Source organism: Oncorhynchus mykiss, chromosome 1 (assembly GCF_013265735.2).
Source record: "Oncorhynchus mykiss isolate Arlee chromosome 1, USDA_OmykA_1.1, whole genome shotgun sequence".
NCBI lineage: Eukaryota > Metazoa > Chordata > Actinopteri > Salmoniformes > Salmonidae > Oncorhynchus > Oncorhynchus mykiss.
The window spans coordinates 4,546,012-4,571,926 of record NC_048565.1 but is presented as its reverse complement, the minus strand read 5'-3'; the positions used below and the strand labels follow the sequence as shown (position 1 = coordinate 4,571,926).

The 25,915-nt window shown below is 49.1% G+C and overlaps 1 protein-coding gene across 2 annotated transcripts in view; it reads left to right on the top strand.

Moving 5' to 3' along the window:
• Nucleotides 1-25,915, top strand: part of crocc2 (ciliary rootlet coiled-coil, rootletin family member 2) — a 243,961-nt gene that overhangs the window by 113,476 nt on the left and 104,570 nt on the right. For both annotated transcript variants that reach the window (XM_036983122.1, XM_036983156.1), the window contains exons 19-21: nt 1,079-1,206; nt 20,639-20,808; nt 23,774-23,953. In XM_036983122.1, coding sequence (XP_036839017.1) covers nt 1,079-1,206; nt 20,639-20,808; nt 23,774-23,953 — 478 coding nt within the window. The remainder of the gene's footprint in view (nt 1-1,078; nt 1,207-20,638; nt 20,809-23,773; nt 23,954-25,915) is intronic.

The following is a 25,915-nucleotide window of genomic DNA, read 5'->3' as shown; positions in this document are numbered from 1 at the left end:
TCACCCATACATCTCCATTTGGATAGATAATTCTTTTTTTTGTTGTTTGTTATTTTCCAATTTTCCCAGAAGTGGTTAGAGTCTATGGATTCTTCAATTACATTGAGCTGATTTCTGACGTGCTGTTCCTTCTTTTCCCGTAGTGTATTTCTGTGTTGTTTTAGTGATTCACCATAGTGAAGGCGTAGACTCAGGTTTTCTGGGTCTTTATGTTTTTGGTTGGATTTCTTAGATTTTTGCATTCTTCATCAAACCATTTGTCATTGTTGTTAATTTTAAGTTTTCTGTTCGACATTTATAGATTTGATAGGGAAGTTGAGAGGTCAAATATACAGTTGAGATTTTCCACTGTGATTTTGCTGTGGTCTGATAGGTGTGTCAGTGGGCTGACTGTGAATGCTCTGAGAGACTCTGGGTTGAGGTCAGTGATAAAGTAGTCTACAGTACTACTGCCAAGAGATGAGCTATAGGTGTACCTACCGTAGGAGTCCCCTCGAAGCCTACCATTAACTATGTACATACTCAGCGTACAACAGAGCTGCAGGAGTTGTGACCCGTTTTTGTTGGTTATGTTGTCGTAGTTGTGTCTAGGGGGGCATATGGGGGAGGGGATGCTGTCACCTCCAGGTAGGTGTTTGTCCCCCTGTGTGCTGAGGGTGTCAGGTTCGTGTCCAGTTCTGGCGTTTAGGTCGCCACAGACTAGTACTGGGCCTGTAAATGATAGATTTCCCCCTCCAGGATGGAGAAGCTGTCTTCATTAAAATATGGGGATTCTAGTGGGGGGATATAGGTAGCACACAGGAGGACATTTTTCTCTGTTAAGATCATTTCCTTTTGAATTTCTAGTCAGATGTAAAATGTTCCTGTTTTGATTTATTTAATAGAGTGGGTTAAGTCTGCACTTGATCAAATTACCCCCTTAGTCTCTTCCCTGTTTCACACCTGGTAGTTTGGTGAATGGGACTACCAGCTCTCTCTCTCTCTCTATCATTCTCTCTCTCTCTGTCATTCTCTCTGTCATTCTCTCTCTCTCTAATTCAATAAATGCTTAATTCTCTCTGTATGTGCTGTTTGTCAGAGCGGAGAAGGAGTCTCTAGAGACGTGTGTCTTTGAGGGCCAGGAGCTAGTGTCCTCTCTGGAGGGGGAGAGGAACCGACTGGAGGTGGAGCGAAGCACCCTAACCATGGCTGACGAGGACCTGACGCGTGAGTACAAATACACCCACGTGCTGTCCTCCTGCTGTCCTCCTGCTGTCCTCCTGCTGTCCTCCTGCTGTCCTCCTGCTGTCCTCCTGCTGTTCACCTGCTGTTCACCTGCTGTCCTCCTACTGTCCTCCTACTGTTCACCTGCTGTTCACCTGCTGTTCACCTGCTGTCCTCCTGCTGTCCTCCTGCTGTCCTCCTGCTGTTCTCCTGCTGTCCTCCTACTGTCCTCCTGCTGTCCTCCTGCTGTTCACCTACTGTCCTCCTGTTGTCCTCCTGCTGTTCACCTGCTGTCCTCCTGCTGTCCTCCTGCTGTCCTCCTGCTGTTCACCTGCTGTCCTCCTGCTGTCCTCCTGCTGTTCACCTGCTGTCCTCCTGCTGTTCACCTGCTGTCGTCTGTGCCCCAATCACCCCCTCACCTCGTTCTCTCTCCTCTATATCTTTCTTTCTCTCTCTCCTCTCCACCATCTCTCCTTCTCTCTCTTTGCCTCACCTCTCCGCTCCTCTCTCTCTCTACCCCCCTCCATGTCTCGCTCGCTCTTTCTCCTCTCCCTCTATCAATTCAATTCAAGGGGCTTTATTGGCATGGGAAACATATGTTAACAGAGGCCAAAGCAAGTGAAATAGATAATAAACAAAAGTGAAATAAACAATAAATAAATTAACAGTAAACATTACACTCACGAAAGTTCCAAGAGAATAAAGACATTACAAATGTCATATTATGTAGATATGGAGTGTTGTAATGATGTACAAATGGTTAAAGTACAAAAGGGAAAATAAATAAGCATAAATACAGTGCCTTGCGAAAGTATTCGGCCCCCTTGAACTTTGCGACCTTTCGCCACATTTCAGGCTTCAAACATAAAGATATAAAACTGTATTTTTTTGTGAAGAATCAACAACAAGTGGGACACAATCATGAAGTGGAATGACATTTATTGGATATTTCAAACTTTTTTAACAAATCAAAAACTGAAAAATTGGGCGTGCAAAATTATTCAGCCCCTTTACTTTCAGTGCAGCAAACTCTCTCCAGAAGTTCAGTGAGGATCTCTGAATGATCCAATGTTGACCTAAATGACTAATGATGATAAATACAATCCACCTGTGTGTAATCAAGTCTCCGTATAAATGCGCCTGCACTGTGATAGTCTCAGAGGTCCGTTAAAAACGCAGAGAGCATCATGAAGAACAAGGAACACGCCAGGCAGGCCTGAGATACTGTTGTGAAGAAGTTTAAAGCCGGATTTGGATACAAAAAGATTTCCCAAGCTTTAAACATCCCAAGGAGCACTGTGCAAGCGATAATATTGAAATGGAAGGAGTATCAGACCACTGCAAATCTACCAAGACCTGGCCGTCCCTCGAAACTTTCAGCTCATAAAAGGATAAGACTGATCAGAAATGCAGCCAAGAGGCCCATGATCACTCTGGATGAACTGCAGAGATCTACAGCTGAGGTGGGAGACTCTGTCCATAGGACAACAATCAGTCGTATATTGCACAAATCTGGCCTTTATGGAAGAGTGGCAAGAAGAAAGCCATTTCTTAAAGATAACCATAAAAAGTGTTGTTTAAAGTTTGCCACAAGCCACCTGGGAGACACACCAAACATGTGGAAGAAGGTGCTCTGGTCAGATGAAACCAAAATTGAACTTTTTGGCAACAATGCAAAACGTTATGTTTGGCGTAAAAGCAACACAGCTCATCACCCGGAACACATCATCCCCACTGTCAAACATGGTGGTGGCAGCATCATGGTTTGGGCCTGCTTTTCTTCAGCAGGGACAGGGAAGATGGTTAAAATTGATGGGAAGATGGATGGAGCCAAATACAGGACTATTATGGAAGAAGGAGTCGGCAAAAGACCTGAGACTGGGACGAAGATTTGTCTTCCAACAAGACAATGATCCAAAACATAAAGCAAAATCTACAATGGCATGGTTCAAAAATAAACATATCCGGGTGTTAGAAGGGCCAAGTCAAAGTCCAGACCTGAATCCAATCGAGAATCTGTGGAAAGAACTGAAAACTGCTGTTCACAAATGCTCTCCATCCAACCTCACTGAGCTCGAGCTGTTTTGCAAGGAGGAATGGGAAAAAATGTCAGTCTCTCGATGTGCAAAACTGATAGAGACATACCCCAAGCGACTTACAGCTGTAATCGCAGCAAAAGGTGGCGCTACAAAGTATTAACTTAAGGGGGCTGAATAATTTTGCACGCCCAATTTTTCAGTTTTTGATTTGTTAAAAAAGTTTGAAATATCCAATAAATGTCGTTCCACTTCATGATTGTGTCCCACTTGTTGTTGATTCTTCACAAAAAAATACAGTTTTATATCTTTATGTTTGAAGCCTGAAATGTGGAAAAAGGTCGCAAAGTTCAAGGGGGCCAAATACTTTCGCAAAGCACTGTATGGGTTGTATTTACAATGGTGTTTGTTCTTCACTCGTTGCCCTTTTCTTGTGGCAACAGGTCTCACATCTTGCTGCTGTGATGGCTCACTGTGGTATTTCACCCAGTAGATATGGGAGTTTATCAAAATCGTGTTTGTTTTCTAATTCTTTGGGGATCTGTGTAACTGAGGGAAATATGTCTCTCTAATATGGTCATACATTTGGCAGGAGGTTAGGAAGTGCAGCTCAGTTTCCACCTCATTTTGTGGGCAGTGTGCACATAGCCTGCCTTCTCTTGAGAGCCAGGTCTGCCTACAGCGGCCTTTCTCAATTGCAAGGCTATGCTCACTGAGTGTACATAGTCATAACTTTCCTTAAGTTTGGGTCAGTCACAGTGGTCAGGTATTCTACTGTTTAGGGCCGAGTAGCATTCTAGTTTTTGTTAATTCTTTCCAATGTGTCAAGTAATTATTTTTTTGTTTTCTCATGATTTGGTTGGGTCTAATTGTGTTGCTGTCCTGGGGCTCTGTGGGGTCTGTTTGTGTTTGTGAACAGAGCCCCAGGATCAGCTTGCTTAGGGGACTCTTCTCCAGGTTCATCTCTCTGTAGGTGATGGCTTTGTTATGGAAGGTTTGTGAATCGCTTCCTTTTAGGTGGTTGTAGAATTTAACGTCTCTTTTCTGGATTTTGATAATTAGTGGGTATCGGCCTAATTCTGCTCTGCCTGCATTATTTGTTGTTTTACGTTGTACACAGAGGATATTTTTGCAGGATATTGCATGCAGAGTCTCAATTTGGTGTTTGTCCCATTTTGTGAATTCCTGGTTGGTGAGCAGATCCCAGACCTCACAACCATAAAGGGCAATGGGTTCTGTAACTGATTCAAGTATTTTTAGCCAGATCCTAATTGATATGTTGAATTTTATGTTCCTTTTGGTGGCATAGAATGCTCTTCTTGCCTTGTCTCTCAGATCGTTCGCAGCTTTGTAGAATTTACCTCTGGCGCTGATGTTTAGGCCGAGGTAGGTATAGTTTTTTGTGTGCTCTAGGACAACAGTGTCTAGATGGAATTTGTATTTGTGGTCCTGGCGACTGGACCTTTTTTGGAACACCATTATTTTTGTCTTACTGAGATTTACTGTCAGGGCCCAGGTCTGGCAATATCTATACAGAAGATCTAGGTGCTGCTGTAGGCACTCCTTGGTTGGGGACAGAAGCACCAGATGGTCAGCAAACAGTAGACACTTGACTGCAGATTAAATCTCTCTCTCTAACTCCCCTCTCCTACTTCTCCACTGAGAGACATATTTCAGCTGTGGGCTCTGCAGCAGCTGGCCTGGACCACACCAATCCACTCCACACCAATCCACACCAATCCACACCACACCAATCCACACCACACCAATCCACACAACACCAATCCACACCACACCATTCCACTCCACACCAATCCACACCACACCACTCCACACCACACCAATCCACTCCACACCAATCCACACCACACCAATCCACTCCACACTAGACCACACCAATCCACTACACTCCACACCACACCAATCCACACCAATCCACTCCACACCAAACCACTCCACACCACACCACTCCACACCCCACCACACCAGACCCATCCACACCAGACCACACCAATCCACTCCACACCACACCACACCAATCCACTCCACACCACACCAATCCACTCCACACCACACCAGACTGCACCAATCCACTCCACACTACACCACACCACACCAATCCACTCCACACCAATCCACTCCACACCAATCCACTCCACACCAATCCACACCAATCCACTCCACACCAATCCCCTCCACACCACACCACTCCACACCAATCCACTCTACACCACACCAGACTGCACCAATCCACTCCACACTACACCACACCACACCAATCCACTCCACACCAATCCACTCCACACCAATCCACGCCACACCAATCTACTCCACACCAATCCCCTCCACTCCACACCAATCCCCTCCACTCCACACCAATCCACTCCACACCAATCCCCTCCACACCACACCAATCCACTCCACACCAATCCACTCCACTCCACACCAATCCACTCCACACCAATCCCCTCCACACCACACCAATCCACGCCACACCACACCAATCCACTCCACACCAATCCACTCCACACTACACAGCACCACACCAATCCACGCCACACCACACCAATCCACTCCACACCAATCCCCTCCACTCCACACCAATCCCCTCCACACCAATCCCCTCCACTCCACACTACACCACACCACACCAATCCACACCACACCAATCCACTCCACACCAATCCACTCCACACCAATCCACTCCACACAACACCAATCCACTCCACACCACACCAATCCACTCCACACCAATCCCCTCCACACCACACCAATCCACTCCACACCAATCCCCTCCACTCCACACCAATCCCTTCCACACCAATCCCCTCCACACCACACCAATCCACTCCACACCACACCAATCCAATCCACTCCACACCAATCCCCTCCACACCACACCAATCCACTCCACACCAATCCCCTCCACACCACACCAATCCACTCCACACCAATCCCCTCCACACCAATCCCCTCCACACCACACCAATCCCCTCCACACCACACCAATCCACTCCACACCACACCAATCCACTCCACACCAATCCCCTCCTCACCAATCCACTCTACACCAATCCCCTCCACACCACACCAATCCACTCCACACCAATCCCCTCCACACCACACCAATCCACTCCACTCCACACCAATCCACTCCACACCAATTCACTCCACACCAATCCACTCCACACCACTCCACACCAATCCACTCCACACCAATTCACTCCACACTACACCACACAACACAAATCCACGCCACACCACACCAATCCACTCCATACCACACCAATCCACTCCACACCACTCCCCTCCACACCACACCAATCCACTCCACACCACACCAATCCAATCGACTCCACACCACACAAATCCACTCCACACCACACCAATCCACTCCACACCACACCAATCCACTCCACACCAATCCCCTCCACACCACACCAATTCACTCCACACCAATCCCATCCACACCACACCAATCCACTCCACACCAATCCACTCCACACCAATCCACTCCACACCAATCCACGCCACACCAATCCACTCCACACCAATCCCCTCCACTCCACACCAAGCCCCTCCACTCCACACCAATCCACTCCACACCAATCCCCTCCACACCACACCAATCCACTCCACACCAATCCACTCCACACCAATCCACTCCACACTACACAGCACCACACCAATCCACGCCACACCACACCAATCCACTCCACACCAATCCCCTCCACTCCACACCAATCCCCTCCACACCAATCCCCTCCACTCCACACTACACCACACCACACCAATCCACACCACACCAATCCACTCCACACCAATCCACTCCACACCAATCCACTCCACACAACACCAATCCACTCCACACCACACCAATCCACTCCACACCAATCCCCTCCACACCACACCAATCCACTCCACACCAATCCCCTCCACTCCACACCAATCCCTTCCACACCAATCCCCTCCACACCACACCAATCCACTCCACACCACACCAATCCAATCCACTCCACACCAATCCCCTCCACACCACACCAATCCACTCCACACCAATCCCCTCCACACCACACCAATCCACTCCACACCAATCCCCTCCACACCAATCCCCTCCACACCACACCAATCCCCTCCACACCACACCAATCCACTCCACACCACACCAATCCACTCCACACCAATCCCCTCCTCACCAATCCACTCTACACCAATCCCCTCCACACCACACCAATCCACTCCACACCAATCCCCTCCACACCACACCAATCCACTCCACTCCACACCAATCCACTCCACACCAATTCACTCCACACCAATCCACTCCACACCACTCCACACCAATCCACTCCACACCAATTCACTCCACACTACACCACACAACACAAATCCACGCCACACCACACCAATCCACTCCATACCACACCAATCCACTCCACACCACTCCCCTCCACACCACACCAATCCACTCCACACCACACCAATCCAATCGACTCCACACCACACAAATCCACTCCACACCACACCAATCCACTCCACACCACACCAATCCACTCCACACCAATCCCCTCCACACCACACCAATTCACTCCACACCAATCCCATCCACACCACACCAATCCACTCCACACCAATCCACTCCACACCAATCCACTCCACACCAATCCACGCCACACCAATCCACTCCACACCAATCCCCTCCACTCCACACCAAGCCCCTCCACTCCACACCAATCCACTCCACACCAATCCCCTCCACACCACACCAATCCACTCCACACCAATCCACTCCACACCAATCCACTCCACACTACACAGCACCACACCAATCCACGCCACACCACACCAATCCACTCCACACCAATCCCCTCCACTCCACACCAATCCCCTCCACACCAATCCCCTCCACTCCACACTACACCACACCACACCAATCCACACCACACCAATCCACTCCACACCAATCCACTCCACACCAATCCACTCCACACAACACCAATCCACTCCACACCACACCAATCCACTCCACACCAATCCCCTCCACACCACACCAATCCACTCCACACCAATCCCCTCCACTCCACACCAATCCCTTCCACACCAATCCCCTCCACACCACACCAATCCACTCCACACCACACCAATCCAATCCACTCCACACCAATCCCCTCCACACCACACCAATCCACTCCACACCAATCCCCTCCACACCACACCAATCCACTCCACACCAATCCCCTCCACACCAATCCCCTCCACACCACACCAATCCCCTCCACACCACACCAATCCACTCCACACCACACCAATCCACTCCACACCAATCCCCTCCTCACCAATCCACTCTACACCAATCCCCTCCACACCACACCAATCCACTCCACACCAATCCCCTCCACACCACACCAATCCACTCCACTCCACACCAATCCACTCCACACCAATTCACTCCACACCAATCCACTCCACACCACTCCACACCAATCCACTCCACATCAATTCACTCCACACTACACCACACAACACAAATCCACGCCACACCACACCAATCCACTCCATACCACACCAATCCACTCCACACCACTCCCCTCCACACCACACCAATCCACTCCACACCACACCAATCCAATCGACTCCACACCACACAAATCCACTCCACACCACACCAATCCACTCCACACCACACCAATCCACTCCACACCAATCCCCTCCACACCACACCAATTCACTCCACACCAATCCCATCCACACCACACCAATCCACTCCACACCAATCCACTCCACACCAATCCACTCCACACCAATCCACGCCACACCAATCCACTCCACACCAATCCCCTCCACTCCACACCAAGCCCCTCCACTCCACACCAATCCACTCCACACCAATCCCCTCCACACCACACCAATCCACTCCACACCAATCCACTCCACTCCACACCAATCCCCTCCACACCACACCAATCCACGCCACACTACATCAATCCACTCCACACCAATCCACTCCACACTACACCACACCACACCAATCCACGCCACACCACACCAATCCACTCCACACCAATCCCCTCCACTCCACACCAATCCCCTCCACACCAATCCCCTCCACTCCACACTACACCACTCCACACCAATCCACTCCACACCAATCCACTCCACACCAATCCACTCCACACCACACCAATCCACTCCACACCACACCAATCCACTCCACACCAATCCCCTCCACACCACACCAATCCACTACACACCAATCCCCTCCACTCCACACCAATCCCTTCCACACCAATCCCCTCCACACCACACCAATCCACTCTACTCCACACCAATCCCCTCCACACCAATCCACTCCACACCAATCCCCTCCACACCACACCAATCCACTCCACACCAATCCCCTCCACACCAATCCCCTCCCCTCCACACCACACCAATCCACTCCACACCACACCAATCCACTCCACACCAATCCCCTCCTCACCAATCCACTCCACACCAATCCCCTCCACACCAAACCAATCCACTCCACACCAATCCCCTCCACACCACACCAATCCACTCCTTTCCACACCAATCCACTCCACACCAATTCACTCCACACCAATCCACTCCACACCACTCCACACCACTCCACTCCACACCAATCCACTCCACACTAATCCCCTCCACTCCACACTACACCACACCACACAAATCCACTCCACACCAATCCCCTCCACTCCACACTACACCACACCACACCAATCCACTCCACACCAATCCCCTCCACACCACACCAATCCACTCCACACCAATCCAATCCACTCCACACCAATCCCCTCCACACCAATCCACTCCACACCACTCCACACCAATCCACTCCACACCAATCCCCTCCACTCCACACTACACCACACCACACCAATCCACTCCACACCAATCCCCTCCACACCACACCAATCCACTCCACACCACACCAATCCAATCGACTCCACACCACACAAATCCACTCCACACCACACCAATCCACATCACACCAATCCACTCCACACCAATCCCCTCCACACCACACCAATCCACTCCACACCAATCCCATCCACACCACACCAATCCACTCCACACCAATCCACTCCACACCAATCCACTCCACACCAATCCACGCCACACCAATCCACTCCACACCAATCCCCTCCACTCCACACCAATCCCCTCCACTCCACACCAATCCACTCCACACCAATCCCCTCCACACCACACCAATCCACTCCACACCAATCCACTCCACACCAATCCCCTCCACACCAATCCACGCCACACCACACCAATCCACTCCACACCAATCCACTCCACACTACACCACACCACACCAATCCACGCCACACCACACCAATCCACTCCACACCAATCCCCTCCACTCCACACCAATCCCCTCCACACCAATCCCCTCCACTCCACACTACACCACACCACACCAATCCACTCCACACCAATCCACTCCACACCACACCAATCCCCTCCACACCACACAAATCCACTCCACACCAATCCCCTCCACACCACACCAATCCACTCCACACCAATCCCCTCCACTCCACACCAATCCCTTCCACACCAATCCCCTCCACACCACACCAATCCACTCCACACCACACCAATCCAATCCACTCCACACCAATCCCCTCCACACCACACCAATCCACTCCACACCAATCCCCTCCACACCACACCAATCCCCTCCACACCACACCAATCCACTCCACACCAATTCCCTCCACACCACACCAATCCACTCCTCTCCACACCAATCCACTACACACCAATTCACTCCACACCAATCCACTCCACACCACTCCACTCCACACCACTCCACTCCACACCAATCCACTCCACACCAATCCCCTCCACTCCACACTACACCACACCACACAAATCCACTCCACACCAATCCCCTCCACTCCACACTACACCACACCACACCAATCCACTCCACACCAATCCCCTCCACACCACACCAATCCACTCCACACCAATCCAATCCATTCCACACCAATCCCCTCCACACCAATCCACTCCACACCACTCCACTCCACACCAATCCACTCCACACCAATCCCCTCCACTCCACACTACACCACACCACACCACACCACTCCACACTACACCACACCACACCACACCAATCCACACCACACCAATCCACTCCACACCAATCCCCTCCACACCACACCAATCCACTCCACACCAATCCACTCCACACCAATCCACTCCACACCACACCAATCCACTCCACACCACACCAATCCACTCCACACCACACCAATCCACTCCACACCAATCCCCTCCACACCACACCAATCCACTCCACACCAATCCCATCCACACCACACCAATCCACTCCACACCAATCCCCTCCACACCAATCCCCTCCACACCAATCCCCTCCACACCACACCACACCAATCCACTCCACACCAATCCCCTCCACACCACACCAATCCACTCCACACCAATCCCATCCACACCACACCAATCCACTCCACACCAATCCCCTCCACACCAATCCCCTCCACACCAATCCCCTCCACACCACACCAATCCACTCCACACCACACCAATCCAATCCACTCCACTCCACTCCACTCCACACCACACCAATCCAATCCACTCCACACCAATCCCCTCCACACCACACCAATCCCCTCCACACCACACCAATCCACTCCACACCAATCCCCTCCACACCAATCTACTCCACACCACACCAATCCACACCAATCCACTCCACACCAATCCACTCCACACCAATCCACTCCACACCACGATAATCCACTCCACACCACTTCACACCAGATAGGGATTAGATAGGGACTAGGGATTAACATGGGATTAACTAGGGATTAACATGGGTAACCGTGATCCCGGGATTGTCCCCGGCAACACTCTTCACTTTTCCAGAAAAAAATTGACAAGATCTGGGAAATGTTAAATAAAATGTTAAATAAAATGTTAAATAAAATCCCAATTCCACAAAATCCACAACACGCACAGCATCAGATTAAACAGGTTGACACACTTTAGCCAACATTTTCACAACAACAACACATCATTGACACTGCCAGGCTGTACACGCGACACTGTAGCATTGGTGGTAAATCTGATGGCCGAATGGTAAAGAACATCTAGCCGCCCGAGAACACCCTTACCTGCCGATCTAGCATGGGTAGGATGGTCATCTGAATCAGGGTTAGTTTGGCAGCTGGGGTGAAAGAGGAGCGATTACGATAGAGAAAACCAAGTCTAGATTTAACTTTAGCCTGCAGCTTGGATATGTGCTTGGAGAAGGACAGTGTACCGTCTAGCCATACTCCCAAGGACTTGTATGAGGTAGGGATGCACGATGTATCGGTGAGCACATTGGAAATTGGACGATATTAGCAAAAAATGCCAACGTTGACAATGGCCCGATGTCTAGTTTAACTGCGATGTGCAAAACCGAAGTCAACAACAAAACAAGTTCAATTCCAGCAGTCATTTGAAAGAGTAAGAACATCTCAATGAGGCAACTCAAACACCAATCCATTAACGCCAAGACAATGGAATTCATTGCCCTTGACAATCAACCGTCCTCTGTTGTGGGTGATGTTGGCTTTCGACAGACTGGTCGAGCCCCGGTACACACGATATTTTCAGATGTTGCCCTACCGGAGTTACACAGTACTGTTGAAACGTACATCTATCTACTTGCTATGGGCGTCACTGTTATTAGCTTCATGAATCGACATTTGGACCAGCCGATGTCAGCCCCATGAGCATGCCGAGTCTGTTACGGTGCGTGAATGAGGACCCAAAAGCGAATTAACAAAACAGAGTATCTTTAATTACAAAACAAAACGTAGGCTCAGACGGACAGGCAGATTCCGACAGGACAGGACAAGGTTACAGGAACACGACGATGGTCTGGTTCAGGCATGAATGACACAAACAAACAAACAAACAAGAATCCGACAAGGACAGGAGCAGAAACAGAGAGAGATATAGGGACCTAATCAGAGGGAAAAAGGGAACAGGTGGGGAACGGGGTGAATGGGTAATTAGGAGGAGACAAGGCACAGCTGGGGAAAAGAGGGGGAGAAAAGGTAACATAACAACGACCAGCAGAGGGAGACAGGGTGAAGGGAAAGGACAGAGACAAGACAACATGACAGTACATGACAGTACCCCCCCACTCACCGAGCGCCTCCTGGCGCACTCGAGGAGGAAACCTGGCGGCAACGGAGGAAATCCTCGATCAGCGCACGGTCCAGCACGTCCCGAGAGGGAACCCAACTCCTCTCCTCCGGACCGTACCCCTCCCAATCAACAAGGTACTGGTGACCACGGCCCCGAGGACGCATGTCCAAAATCCTGCGGACCCTGTAGATGGGTGCGCCCTCGACAAGGATGGGGGGGGGGGGGGGGAAGACGAGCGGGGGCGCGAAGAACGGGCTTAACACAAGAGACATGGAAGACCGGGTGGACGCGACGAAGGTATCGCGGAAGAAGAAGTCGAACTGCGACAGGATTAATGACCCGAGAAATACGGAACGGACCAATGAACCGCGGGGTCAACTTGCGAGACGCCGTCTTAAGGGGAAGGTTCTGAGTGGAGAGCCAAACTCTCTGACCGCGACAATATCTAGGACTCTTAGTTCTACGCTTATTAGCAGCCCTCACAGTCTGCGTCCTATAACGGCAAAGTGCAGACCTGACCCTCTTCCAGGTGCGCTCGCAACGTTGGACAAAAGCCTGAGCGGAGGGGACGCTGGACTCGGCGAACTGAGATGAGAACAGCGGAGGCTGGTACCCGAGGCTACTCTGAAAAGGAGATAGCCCGGTTGCAGACGAAGGAAGCGAGTTGTGGGCGTATTCTGCCCAGGGGAGCTGTTCTGACCAAGACGCAGGGTTGCGAAAAGAAAGACTGCGTAAGATGCGACCAATAGTCTGATTGGCCCGTTCTGCTTGACCGTTAGACTGGGGGTGAAAGCCGGAAGAGAGACTGACGGAAGCCCCAATCAAACGGCAAAACTCCCTCCAAAATTGAGACGTGAATTGCGGACCTCTGTCCGAAACGACGTCTGACGGAAGGCCATGAATTCTGAAAACATTCTCGATGATGATTTGTGCCGTCTCTTTAGCAGAAGGAAGCTTAGCAAGGGGAATGAAATGAGCCGCCTTAGAGAACCTATCGACAACCGTAAGAATAACAGTCTTCCCCGCTGACGAAGGCAGTCCGGTGACAAAATCTAAGGCGATGTGAGACCACGGTCGAGAGGGAATGGGAAGCGGCCTGAGACGGCCGGCAGGAGGGGAGTTACCGGACTTAGTCTGCGCGCAGACCGAACAAGCAGCCACGAAACGACGCGTGTCATGCTCCCGGGTGGGCCACCAAAAACGCTGGCGAATGGAAGCAAGCGTACCCCGAACGCCAGGGTGGCCGGCTAACTTGGCAGAGTGAGCCCACTGAAGAACGGCCAGACGAGTAGGAACGGGAACGAAAAGAAGGTTCCTAGGACAAGCGCGCGGCGACGGAGTGTGAGTGAGCGCTTGCTTTACCTGCCTCTCAATTCCCCAGACAGTCAACCCGACAACACGCCCCTCAGGGAGAATCCCCTCGGGGTCAGTGGAGGCTACTGAAGAACTGAAGAGACGAGATAAAGCATCAGGCTTGGTGTTCTTAGAGCCCGGACGATAAGAAATCACGAACTCGAAACGAGCGAAAAACAGCGCCCAACGCGCCTGACGCGCATTAAGTCGTTTGGCAGAACGGATGTACTCAAGGTTCCTATGGTCAGTCCAAACGACAAAAGGAACGGTCGCCCCCTCCAACCACTGTCGCCATTCGCCTAGGGCTAACCGGATGGCGAGCAGTTCGCGGTTTCCCACATCATAGTTACGTTCCGACGGGGACAGGCGATGAGAAAAATACGCGCATGGGTGGACCTTGTCGTCAGAGAGGGAGCGCTGAGAAAGAATGGCTCCCACGCCCACCTCTGACGCGTCAACCTCGACAACGAACTGTCTAGAGACGTCAGGTGTAACAAGGATAGGAGCGGATGTAAAACGATTCTTGAGGAGATCAAAAGCTCCCTGGGCGGAAACGGACCACTTAAAGCACGTCTTGACAGAAGTAAGGGCTGTGAGAGGAGCTGCCACCTGACCGAAATTTCGGATGAAACGACGATAGAAGTTCGCGAAGCCGAGAAAGCGCTGCAGCTCGACGCGTGACTTAGGAGCGGGCCAATCAATGACAGCTTGGACCTTAGCGGGATCCATCTTAATGCCTTCAGCGGAAATAACAGAACCGAGAAATGTGACGGAGGAGGCATGAAAAGTGCACTTCTCAGCCTTCACAAAAAGACAATTCTCTAAAAGGCGCTGGAGGACACGTCGAACGTGCTGAAGATGAATCTGGAGTGACGGTGAAAAAATCAGGATATCGTCAAGGTAAACGAAAACAAAGATGTTCAGCATGTCTCTCAGGACATCATTGACTAATGCCTGAAAGACAGCTGGAGCGTTAGCGAGGCCGAAAGGAAGAACCCGGTATTCAAAGTGCCCTAACGGAGTGTTAAACGCCGTCTTCCACTCGTCCCCCTCCCTGATGCGCACGAGATGGTAAGCGTTACGAAGGTCCAACTTAGTGAAAAACCTGGCTCCCTGCAGGATCTCGAAGGCTGAAGACATAAGAGGAAGCGGATAACGATTCTTAACTGTTATGTCATTCAGCCCTCGATAATCTATGCAGGGGCGCAGAGACCCGTCCTTCTTCTTGACAAAAAAAAACCCCGCTCCGGCGGGAGAGGAGGAGGGGACTATGGTACCGGCGTCAAGAGCTACAGACAAATAATCCTCGAGAGCCTTACGTTCGGGAGCCGACAGAGAGTATAGTCTACCCCGGGGGGGAGTGGTTCCCGGAAGGAGATCAATACTACAATCATACGACCGGTGTGGAGGAAGAGAGGTGGCCCTGGACCGACTGAACACCGTGCGCAGATCGTGATATTCCTCCGGCACCCCTGTCAAATCACCAGGCTCCTCCTGTGAAGAAGAAACAGAGGAAACAGGAGGGATAGCAGACATTAAACATTTCACATGACAAGAGACGTTCCAGGAGAGGATAGAATTACTAGACCAATTAATGGAAGGATTATGACAAACTAGCCAGGGATGGCCCAAAACAACAGGTGTAAAAGGTGAACGAAAAATCAAAAAAGAAATGGTTTCGCTATGATTACCAGAAACAGTGAGGGTTAAAGGTAGCGTCTCACGCTGAATCCTGGGGAGAGGACTACCATCCAGGGCGAACAAGGCCGTGGACTCCCTTAACTGTCTGAGAGGAATGTCATGTTCCCGAGCCCAGGTCTCGTCCATAAAACAGCCCTCCGCCCCAGAGTCTATTAAGGCACTGCAGGAAGCTGACGAACCGGTCCAGCGTAGATGGACCGACAAGGTAGTGCAGGATCTTGAAGGAGAGACAGGAGTAGTAGCGCTCACCAGTAGCCCTCCGCTTACTGATGAGCTCTGGCTTTTACTGGACATGAAGTGACAAAATGACCAGCAGAACCGCAATAGAGACAGAGGCGGTTGGTGATTCTCCGTTCCCTCTCCTTAGTCGAGATGCGGATACCTCCCAGCTGCATAGGCTCAGCTCCCGAGCCGGCAGAGGAAGATGGTAGTGATGCGGAGAGGGGGGCAACGGAGAACGCGAGCTCCTTTCCACGAGCTCGGTGACGAAGATCAACCCGTCGCTCAATGCGAATAGCGAGTTCAATCAAGGAATCCACGCTGGAAGGAACCTCCCGGGAGAGAATCTCATCCTTTACCTCTGCGCGGAGACCCTCCAGAAGACGAGCGAGCAAAGCCGGCTCGTTCCAGCCACTGGAGGCAGCAAGAGTGCGAAACTCAATAGAGTAGTCTGTTATGGATCGATTGCCTTGACATAGGGAAGACAGGGCCCTGGAAGCCTCCTCCCCAAAAACAGATCGATCAAAAACCCGTATCATCTCCTCCTTAAAGTCCTGATACTGGTTAGTACACTCAGCCCTTGCCTCCCAGATTGCCGTGCCCCACTCACGAGCCCGTCCAGTAAGGAGAGATATGACGTAGGCGACACGAGCAGTGCTCCTGGCGTAAGTGTTGGGCTGGAGAGAAAACACAATATCACACTGGGTGAGGAACGAGCGGCATTCAGTGGGCTCCCCAGAGTAACACGGCGGGTTATTGATTCTGGGCTCCGGAGATTCGAAAGCCCTGGAAGTGGCCGGTGGATCGAGGCGGAGATGGTGAACCTGTTCTGTGAGGTTGGAGACTTGGGTGGCCAGGGTCTCAACGGCATGTCGAGCAGCAGACAATTCCTGCTCGTGTCTGCCTAGCATCGCTCCCTGGATCTCGACGGCTGAGTGGAGAGGATCCGAAGTCGCTGGGTCCATTCTTGGTCGGATTCTTCTGTTACGGTGCGTGAATGAGGACCCAAAAGCGAATTAACAAAACAGAGTATCTTTAATTACAAAACAAAACGTAGGCTCAGACGGACAGGCAGATTCCGACAGGACAGGACAAGGTTACAGGAACACGACGATGGTCTGGTTCAGGCATGAATGACACAAACAAACAAACAAACAAGAATCCGACAAGGACAGGAGCAGAAACAGAGAGAGATATAGGGACCTAATCAGAGGGAAAAAGGGAACAGGTGGGGAACGGGGTGAATGGGTAATTAGGAGGAGACAAGGCACAGCTGGGGAAAAGAGGGGGAGAAAAGGTAACATAACAACGACCAGCAGAGGGAGACAGGGTGAAGGGAAAGGACAGAGACAAGACAACATGACAGTACATGACAGAGTCTGACAGCCCAGTGGGTCGATGAGGATTTTGTACTGGGGAAAACCACATTGGTCAAGAATGTGCTGGTTGTCATACCGCTGCTGCCATTTCCATGGCATTTGAGAACATGTTTGAAACTTGGAAACATGAACACACTGGCTAGCCCCATTGGAACCAACTGACTGGAGAAATAAGCTCATCAACTGTGGCTGCAGCAGACGTGATGCCCTCTGTCATGGTATTGAAACTCCTGCTCAACTAAACTGCCTAACTTACAAAAGTATTCGAAGCTGTGAACAAGCGATTCGGTGGCATTCTCTCTTTACTGTGTCGCCACCATGCTCGATGCTAGGTACAAGGACCGCTACTTCTATAACAGGCATTCTCTCTTTACTGTGTCGCCACCATGCTCGATGCTAGGTACAAGGACAGCTACTTCTATAACAGGCATTCTCTCTTTACTGTGTCGCCACCATGCTCGATGCTAGGTACAAGGACCGCTACTTCTATAACAGGCATTCTCTCTTTACTGTGTCGCCACCATGCTCGATGCTAGGTACAAGGACTGCAACTTCTATAACAGGCATTCTCTCTTTACTGTGTCTCCACCATGCTCGATGCTAGGTACAAGGACTGCTACTTCTATAACAGGCATTCTCTCTTTACTGTGTCGCCACCATGCTCGATGTTAGGTACAAGGACCGCTACTTCTATAACAGGCATTCTCTCTTTACTGTGTCGCCACCATGCTCGATGCTAGGTACAAGGACCGCTACTTCTATAACAGGCATTCTCTCTTTACTGTGTCGACACCATGCTCGATGCTAGGTACAAGGACCTCTACTTCTTTAAAAGGCATTCTCTCTTTACTGTGTCGCCACCATGCTCGATGCTAGGTACAAGGACCGCTACTTCTATAACAGGCATTCTCTCTTTACTGTGTCGACACCATGCTCGATGCTAGGTACAAGGACCTCTACTTCTTTAATAGGCATTCTCTCTTTACTGTGTCTCCACCATGCTCGATGCTAGGTACAAGGACCTCTACTTCTTTAACAGGCATTCTCTCTTTACTGTGTCGCCACCATGCTCGATGCTAGGTACAAGGACTGCTACTTCTATAACAGGCATTCTCTCTTTACTGTGTCGCCACCATGCTCGATGCTAGGTACAAGGACTGCTACTTCTATAACAGGCATTCTCTCTTTACTGTGTCGTCACCATGCTCGATGCTAGGTACAAGGACCACTACTTCTATAACAGGCATTCTCTCTTTACTGTGTCGCCACCATGCTCGATGCTAGGTACAAGGACTGCTACTTCTATAACAGGCATTCTCTCTTTACTGTGTCGCCACCATGCTCGATGCTAGGTACAAGGACTGCTACTTCTATAACAGGCATTCTCTCTTTACTGTGTCGTCACCATGCTCGATGCTAGGTACAAGGATATCTACTTTCGATGCAGACAAGAAGCAGGGTTTACATGAAATGTTACATACACAGCTGGACAAGAAGGAAACGGACACAGTGACAGTGAAGCACCGAGGAACAGAGGCCACGGACAGACATATTAGGTTATGAGCTTAAAGTGCAAAAAACCCAGGCTTTTAAAGAGAGCAATGAAGCAGGTATCAGAGCACAAGTCAGAATATGGGGCCTTGCAACAGTAGACGGGTCAGGGTGTACATGGACATTTCCTGACATCATCAACAGTAATACAATCAGGGCACGGCAAAGGAATTCAAAGCCCGCAAGATTAGATGGTTAGAATAGGATGTGAGGCCAAGAGTCTGTGTAACCAATCAGTCATGAGTGTGGGGACAAACAGACTGTCCCACGGTTGGGTAGACGAGCAAGTTCATTGTCAACAAAGCATGCAGGAGTAATGAGGCAAATAGCATAAAGTACAATAAAAAACTATATAACGACTTGGGGCTATCCGTTGTAAGTTCAAAGAGTCACTCGCCCCAACAGTGAGTGTGTGATGGAGGCGAGTGGAATCACGGGAGAGAGGGGGGAGTGTGGTGGAGTACCTGTACCAGACAGGGGGAGACAGGCCAGGGAGAGAGGGCGGAGTGTGGTGGAGTACCTGTACCAGACAGGGGGAGACAGGCCAGGGAGAGAGGGGAGAGTGTGGTGGAGGTACCTGTACCAGACAGGGGGAGACAGGCCAGGGAGAGAGGGCGGAGTGTGGTGGAGTACCTGTACCAGACAGGGGGAGACAGGCCAGGGAGAGAGGGGAGAGTGTGGTGGAGTACCTGTATCAGACAGGGGGAGACAGGCCAGGGAGAGAGGGGAGAGTGTGGTGGAGTACCTGTATCAGACAGGGGGAGACAGGCCAGGGAGAGAGGGGAGAGTGTGGTGGGGCTACCCGCACCAGACAGGGGAAGACAGACTGCTAATTCATGATAATTATTATTTATTTTTTATTTTTTAAGATGGCGGTAATCATGAATGCATTGAGTTCCGGCTCGAAGGACCGTATTGCTAGTTGTCCATTATAAATAAATATCAGTGTAAAATGACAGATTCATGTGAACTTGTGTGTCGGTCCAGGCGAGGTGGCCCGTTTAAAGGCGGAGGTTGAGCTGCAGGTGTCCCGGGCGGCGCAGGAGAGAGAGGAACTGGAAACCAAGCTGGCTCATGCGGAGAGGAACCACCGGATAGCCCTCAGCACCAAAGAACACAGTCACAGAGAACAACTGGAGCAGGAACACGTCGACAAGGTAAAACACAGAGAGAGAGAGGAACAGTACTGTTATGGAATCAAACTCCTCTTACAATACATTTAATTGTTTTATTTAACTTAAGACAAGTCAGTTAAGAGAACAAATTCTTATTTACATTGACGGACTACAGGGGAACAGTGGGTTAAACTGCCTTGTTCAGGGAAGGAAGGACAGATTTTTAACTTGTCACATCGGGGATTCAATCCCGCAACCTTTCGGTTACTGGCCCAGCGGTCTAACCACTAAGCTACCTGCCGCCCCGACATAACAGACTGATCTCTATAGTACATAACAGACTGATCTCTATAGTACAGTACATGACTGACTGATCTCTATAGTACAGTACATGACTGACTGATCTCTATAGTACAGTACATAACTGACTGATCTCTATAGTACAGTACATAACTGACTGATCTCTATAGTACAGTACATAACTGACTAATCTCTATAGTACAGTACATAACTGACTGATCTCTATAGTACAGTACGTAACTGACTGATCTCTATAGTACAGTACATAACTGACTGATCTCTATAGTACAGTACATGACTGACTGATCTCTATAGTACAGTACATGACTGACTGATCTCTACAGTACAGTACAGTACATAACTGACTAATCTCTATAGTACAGTACATGCCCGACTGATCTCTATAGTACAGTACATAACTGACTGATCTCTATAGTACAGTACAGTACATAACTGACTGATCTCTATAGTACAGTACATAACTGACTGATCTCTACAGTACAGTACAGTACATACCTGACTGATCTCTATAGTACAGTACATGCCCGACTGATCTCTATAGTACAGTACGTAACTGACTGATCTCTACAGGACAGTACAGTACATAACTGACTGATCTCTATAGTACAGTACATAACTGACTGATCTCTATAGTACTGTACATAACTGACTGATCTCTATAGTACTGTACATACCTGACTGATCTCTATACTACAGTACTTAACAGACTGATCTCTGCAGTACAGTACATAGCTGACTGATCTCTATAGTACAGTACATAACATACTGTTCTCTATAGTACAGTACATAACTGACTGATCTCTATAGTACAGTACATAACTGACTGATCTCTATAGTACAGTACATAACTGACTGATCTCTATAGTACAGTACATAACTGACTGATCTCCATAGTACAGTATATAACAGACTGATCTCTACAGTACAGTACATAACAGACTGATCTCTGCAGTACAGTACATAACAGACTGATCTCTATAGTACAGTATATAACAGACTGATCTCTACAGTACAGTATATAACAGGCTGATCTCTACAGTACAGTACATAACAGACTGATCTCTACAGTACAGTACATAACAGACTGATCTCTATAGTACAGTATATAACAGACTGATCTCTATAGTACTGTACATACCTGACTGATCTCTATAGTACAGTACATAACTGACTGATCTCTATAGTACAGTACATAACTGACTGATCTCTATAGTACAGTACATAACTGACTGATCTCTATAGTACAGTACAGTACATACCAGACTGATCTCTATAGTACAGTACTTAACAGACTGATCTCTGCAGTACAGTACATAGCTGACTGATCTCTATAGTACAGTACATAACATGCTGTTCTCTATAGTACAGTACATAACATACTGATCTCTATGGTACAGTACAGTACATAACTGACTGATCTCTATAGTACAGTACATAACTGACTGATCTCTATAGTACAGTACATAACTGACTGATCTCTACAGTACAGTACATAACTGACTGATCTCTACAGTACAGTACAGTACATAACCAACTGATCTCTATAGTACAGTACATAACAGACTGATCTCTACAGTACAGTACATAACTGACTGATATCTACAGTACAGTGCATAACAGACTGATCTCTACAGTACAGTACATAACAGACTGATCTCTACAGATCTCTACAGTGCAGTACATAACAGACTGATCTCTACAGTACAGTACATAACAGACTGATCTCCATAGTACAGTATATAACAGACTGATCTCTACAGTACAGTACATAACAGACTGATCTCTGCAGTACAGTACATAACAGACTGATCTCTATAGTACAGTATATAACAGTCTGATCTCTACAGTACAGTACATAACAGACTGATCTCTACAGTACAGTACATAACAGACTGATCTCTATAGTACAGTATATAACATACTGATCTCTACAGTACAGTACATAACAGACTGATCTCTACAGTACAGTACATAACAGACTGATCTCTACAGTACAGTACATAACAGACTGATCTCTACAGTACAGTACATAACAGACTGATCTCTACAGTACAGTACAGTACATAACTGACTGATCTCTACCGTACAGTACATAACAGACTGATCTCTACAGTACAGTACATAACAGACTGATCTCTACAGTACAGTACAGTACATAACTGACTGATCTCTACAGTACAGTACATAACAGACTGATCTCTACAGTACAGTACATAACAGACTGATCTCTATAGTACAGTACAGTACATAACTGACTGATATCTACAGTACAGTACATAACAGACTGATCTCTACAGTACAGTACATAACAGACTGATCTCTATAGTACAGTACAGTACATAACTGACTGATATCTACAGTACAGTACATAACAGACTGATCTCTACAGTACAGTACATAACCAACTGATCTCTACAGTACAGTACAGTACATAACTGACTGATCTCTACAGTACAGTACATAACAAACTGATCTCTACAGTACAGTACATAACAGACTGATCTCTACAGTACAGTACATAACAGACTGTCTGATGAGCAATCTTTGAATGTTGTCGTTTTTTTTGCCGTTGTATGACCTAGAGCTGTATTTAAAACAAATCAATTGTGTGTGTGTGTGTGTGCGTGCGTGCGTGCGTGCGTGCGCGTGCGTGCGTGCGTGTGTGTGTGTGTGATGTGATGTACAGGAACAGCAGTGTGTGAACCTAACCCTGCAGAGGGAGCGTGCAGAGGCCCAGCTACGATCCCATTGTGAGCAGCAGCGTTTGCAGAGCCAGGCTGACCTGCAGCAGCTGCAAGAGGAGATGGTCCGGCTGCAACAAGTCTGCAACAATAGCCTGCTGCAGGCCGAGAGCACAAAACAACAGGTAGAGAGGTGTGTGTGTGTGCGTGTGCGTGTGTGTGTGTGTGTGTGTGTGTGGACATCTTTACATGTCCTGAGGACACTGGGAAACAGCGAGAGCTATTCCCATCATGTAGCCCTGGTGTTGCTAGAGTGTTTTGTAAAAGTATAAAACGATTTGGTTATAAATATAGTATCAAAAGTAAAAAAATATAAATAATTTCAAATTCCTTATATTTAAGCAAACCATTTTCTTTTTCTTTTTTTATGTAGGGATGACCAGGGATGTTCTCTGTTTAGTGAGTCCTCCAGATCAGAGACAGTAGAGATGACCAGGGATGTTCTCTGTTTAGTGAGTCCTCCAGATCAGAGGCAGTAGGGATGACCAGGGATGTTCTCTGTTTAGTGAGTCCTCCAGATCAGAGACAGTAGAGATGACCAGGGATGTTCTCTGTTTAGTGAGTCCTCCAGATCAGAGGCAGTAGGGATGACCAGGGATGTTCTCTGTTTAGTGAGTCCTCCAGATCAGAGACAGTAGGGATGACCAGGGATGTTCTCTGTTTAGTGAGTTCTCCAGATCAGAGGCAGTAGGGATGACCAGGGATGTTCTCTGTTTAGTGAGTTCTCCAGATCAGAGACAGTAGGGATGACCAGGGATGTTCTCTGTTTAGTGAGTCCACCAGATCAGAGGCAGTAGGGATGACCAGGGATGTTCTCTGTTTAGTGAGTCCTCCAGATCAGAGGCAGTAGGGACGACCAGGGATGTTCTCTGTTTAGTGAGTCCTCCAGATCAGAGGCAGTAGGGATGACCAGGGATGTTCTCTGTTTAGTGAGTCCTCCAGATCAGAGGCAGTAGGGATGACCAGGGATGTTCTCTGTTTAGTGAGTCCTCCAGATCAGAGGCAGTAGGGATGACCAGGGATGTTCTCTGTTTAGTGAGTCCTCCAGATCAGAGGCAGTAGGGAGGACCAGGGATGTTCTCTGTTTAGTGAGTCCTCCAGATCAGAGGCAGTAGGGATGACCAGGGATGTTCTCTGTTTAGTGAGTCCTCCAGATCAGAGGTAGTAGGGATGACCAGGGATGTTCTCTGTTTAGTGAGTCCTCCAGATCAGAGGCAGTAGGGATGACCAGGGATGTTCTCTGTTTAGTGAGTCCTCCAGATCAGAGGTAGTAGGGATGACCAGGGATGTTCTCTGTTTAGTGAGTCCTCCAGATCAGAGGCAGTAGGGATGACCAGGGATGTTCTCTGTATAGTGAGTCCTCCAGATCAGAGGCAGTAGGGATGACCAGGGATGTTCTCTGTTTAGTGAGTCCACCAGATCAGAGGTAGTAGGGATGACCAGGGATGTTCTCTGTTTAGTGAGTCCTCCAGATCAGAGGCAGTAGGGATGACCAGGGATGTTCTCTGTTTAGTGAGTCCTCCAGATCAGAGGCAGTAGGGATGACCAGGGATGTTCTCTGTATAGTGAGTCCTCCAGATCAGAGGCAGTAGGGATGACCAGGGATGTTCTCTGTTTAGTGAGTCCTCCAGAACAGAGGCAGTAGGGATGACCAGGGATGTTCTCTTTTTAGTGAGTCCTCCAGATCAGAGGCAGTAGGGATGACCAGGGATGTTCTCTGTTTAGTGAGTCCTCCAGATCAGAGGCAGTAGGGATGACCAGGGATGTTCTCTGTTTAGTGAGTCCTCCAGATCAGAGGCAGTAGGGATGACCAGGGATGTTCTCTGTTTAGTGAGTCCTCCAGATCAGAGGAAGTAGGGATGACCAGGGATGTTCTCTGTTTAGTGAGTCCTCCAGAACAGAGGCAGTAGGGATGACCAGGGATGTTCTCTGTTTAGTGAGTCCTCCAGATCAGAGGCAGTAGGGATGACCAGGGATGTTCTCTGTTTAGTGAGTCCACCAGATCAGAGGCAGTAGGGATGACCAGGGATGTTCTCTGTTTAGTGAGTCCTCCAGATCAGAGGCAGTAGGGACGACCAGGGATGTTC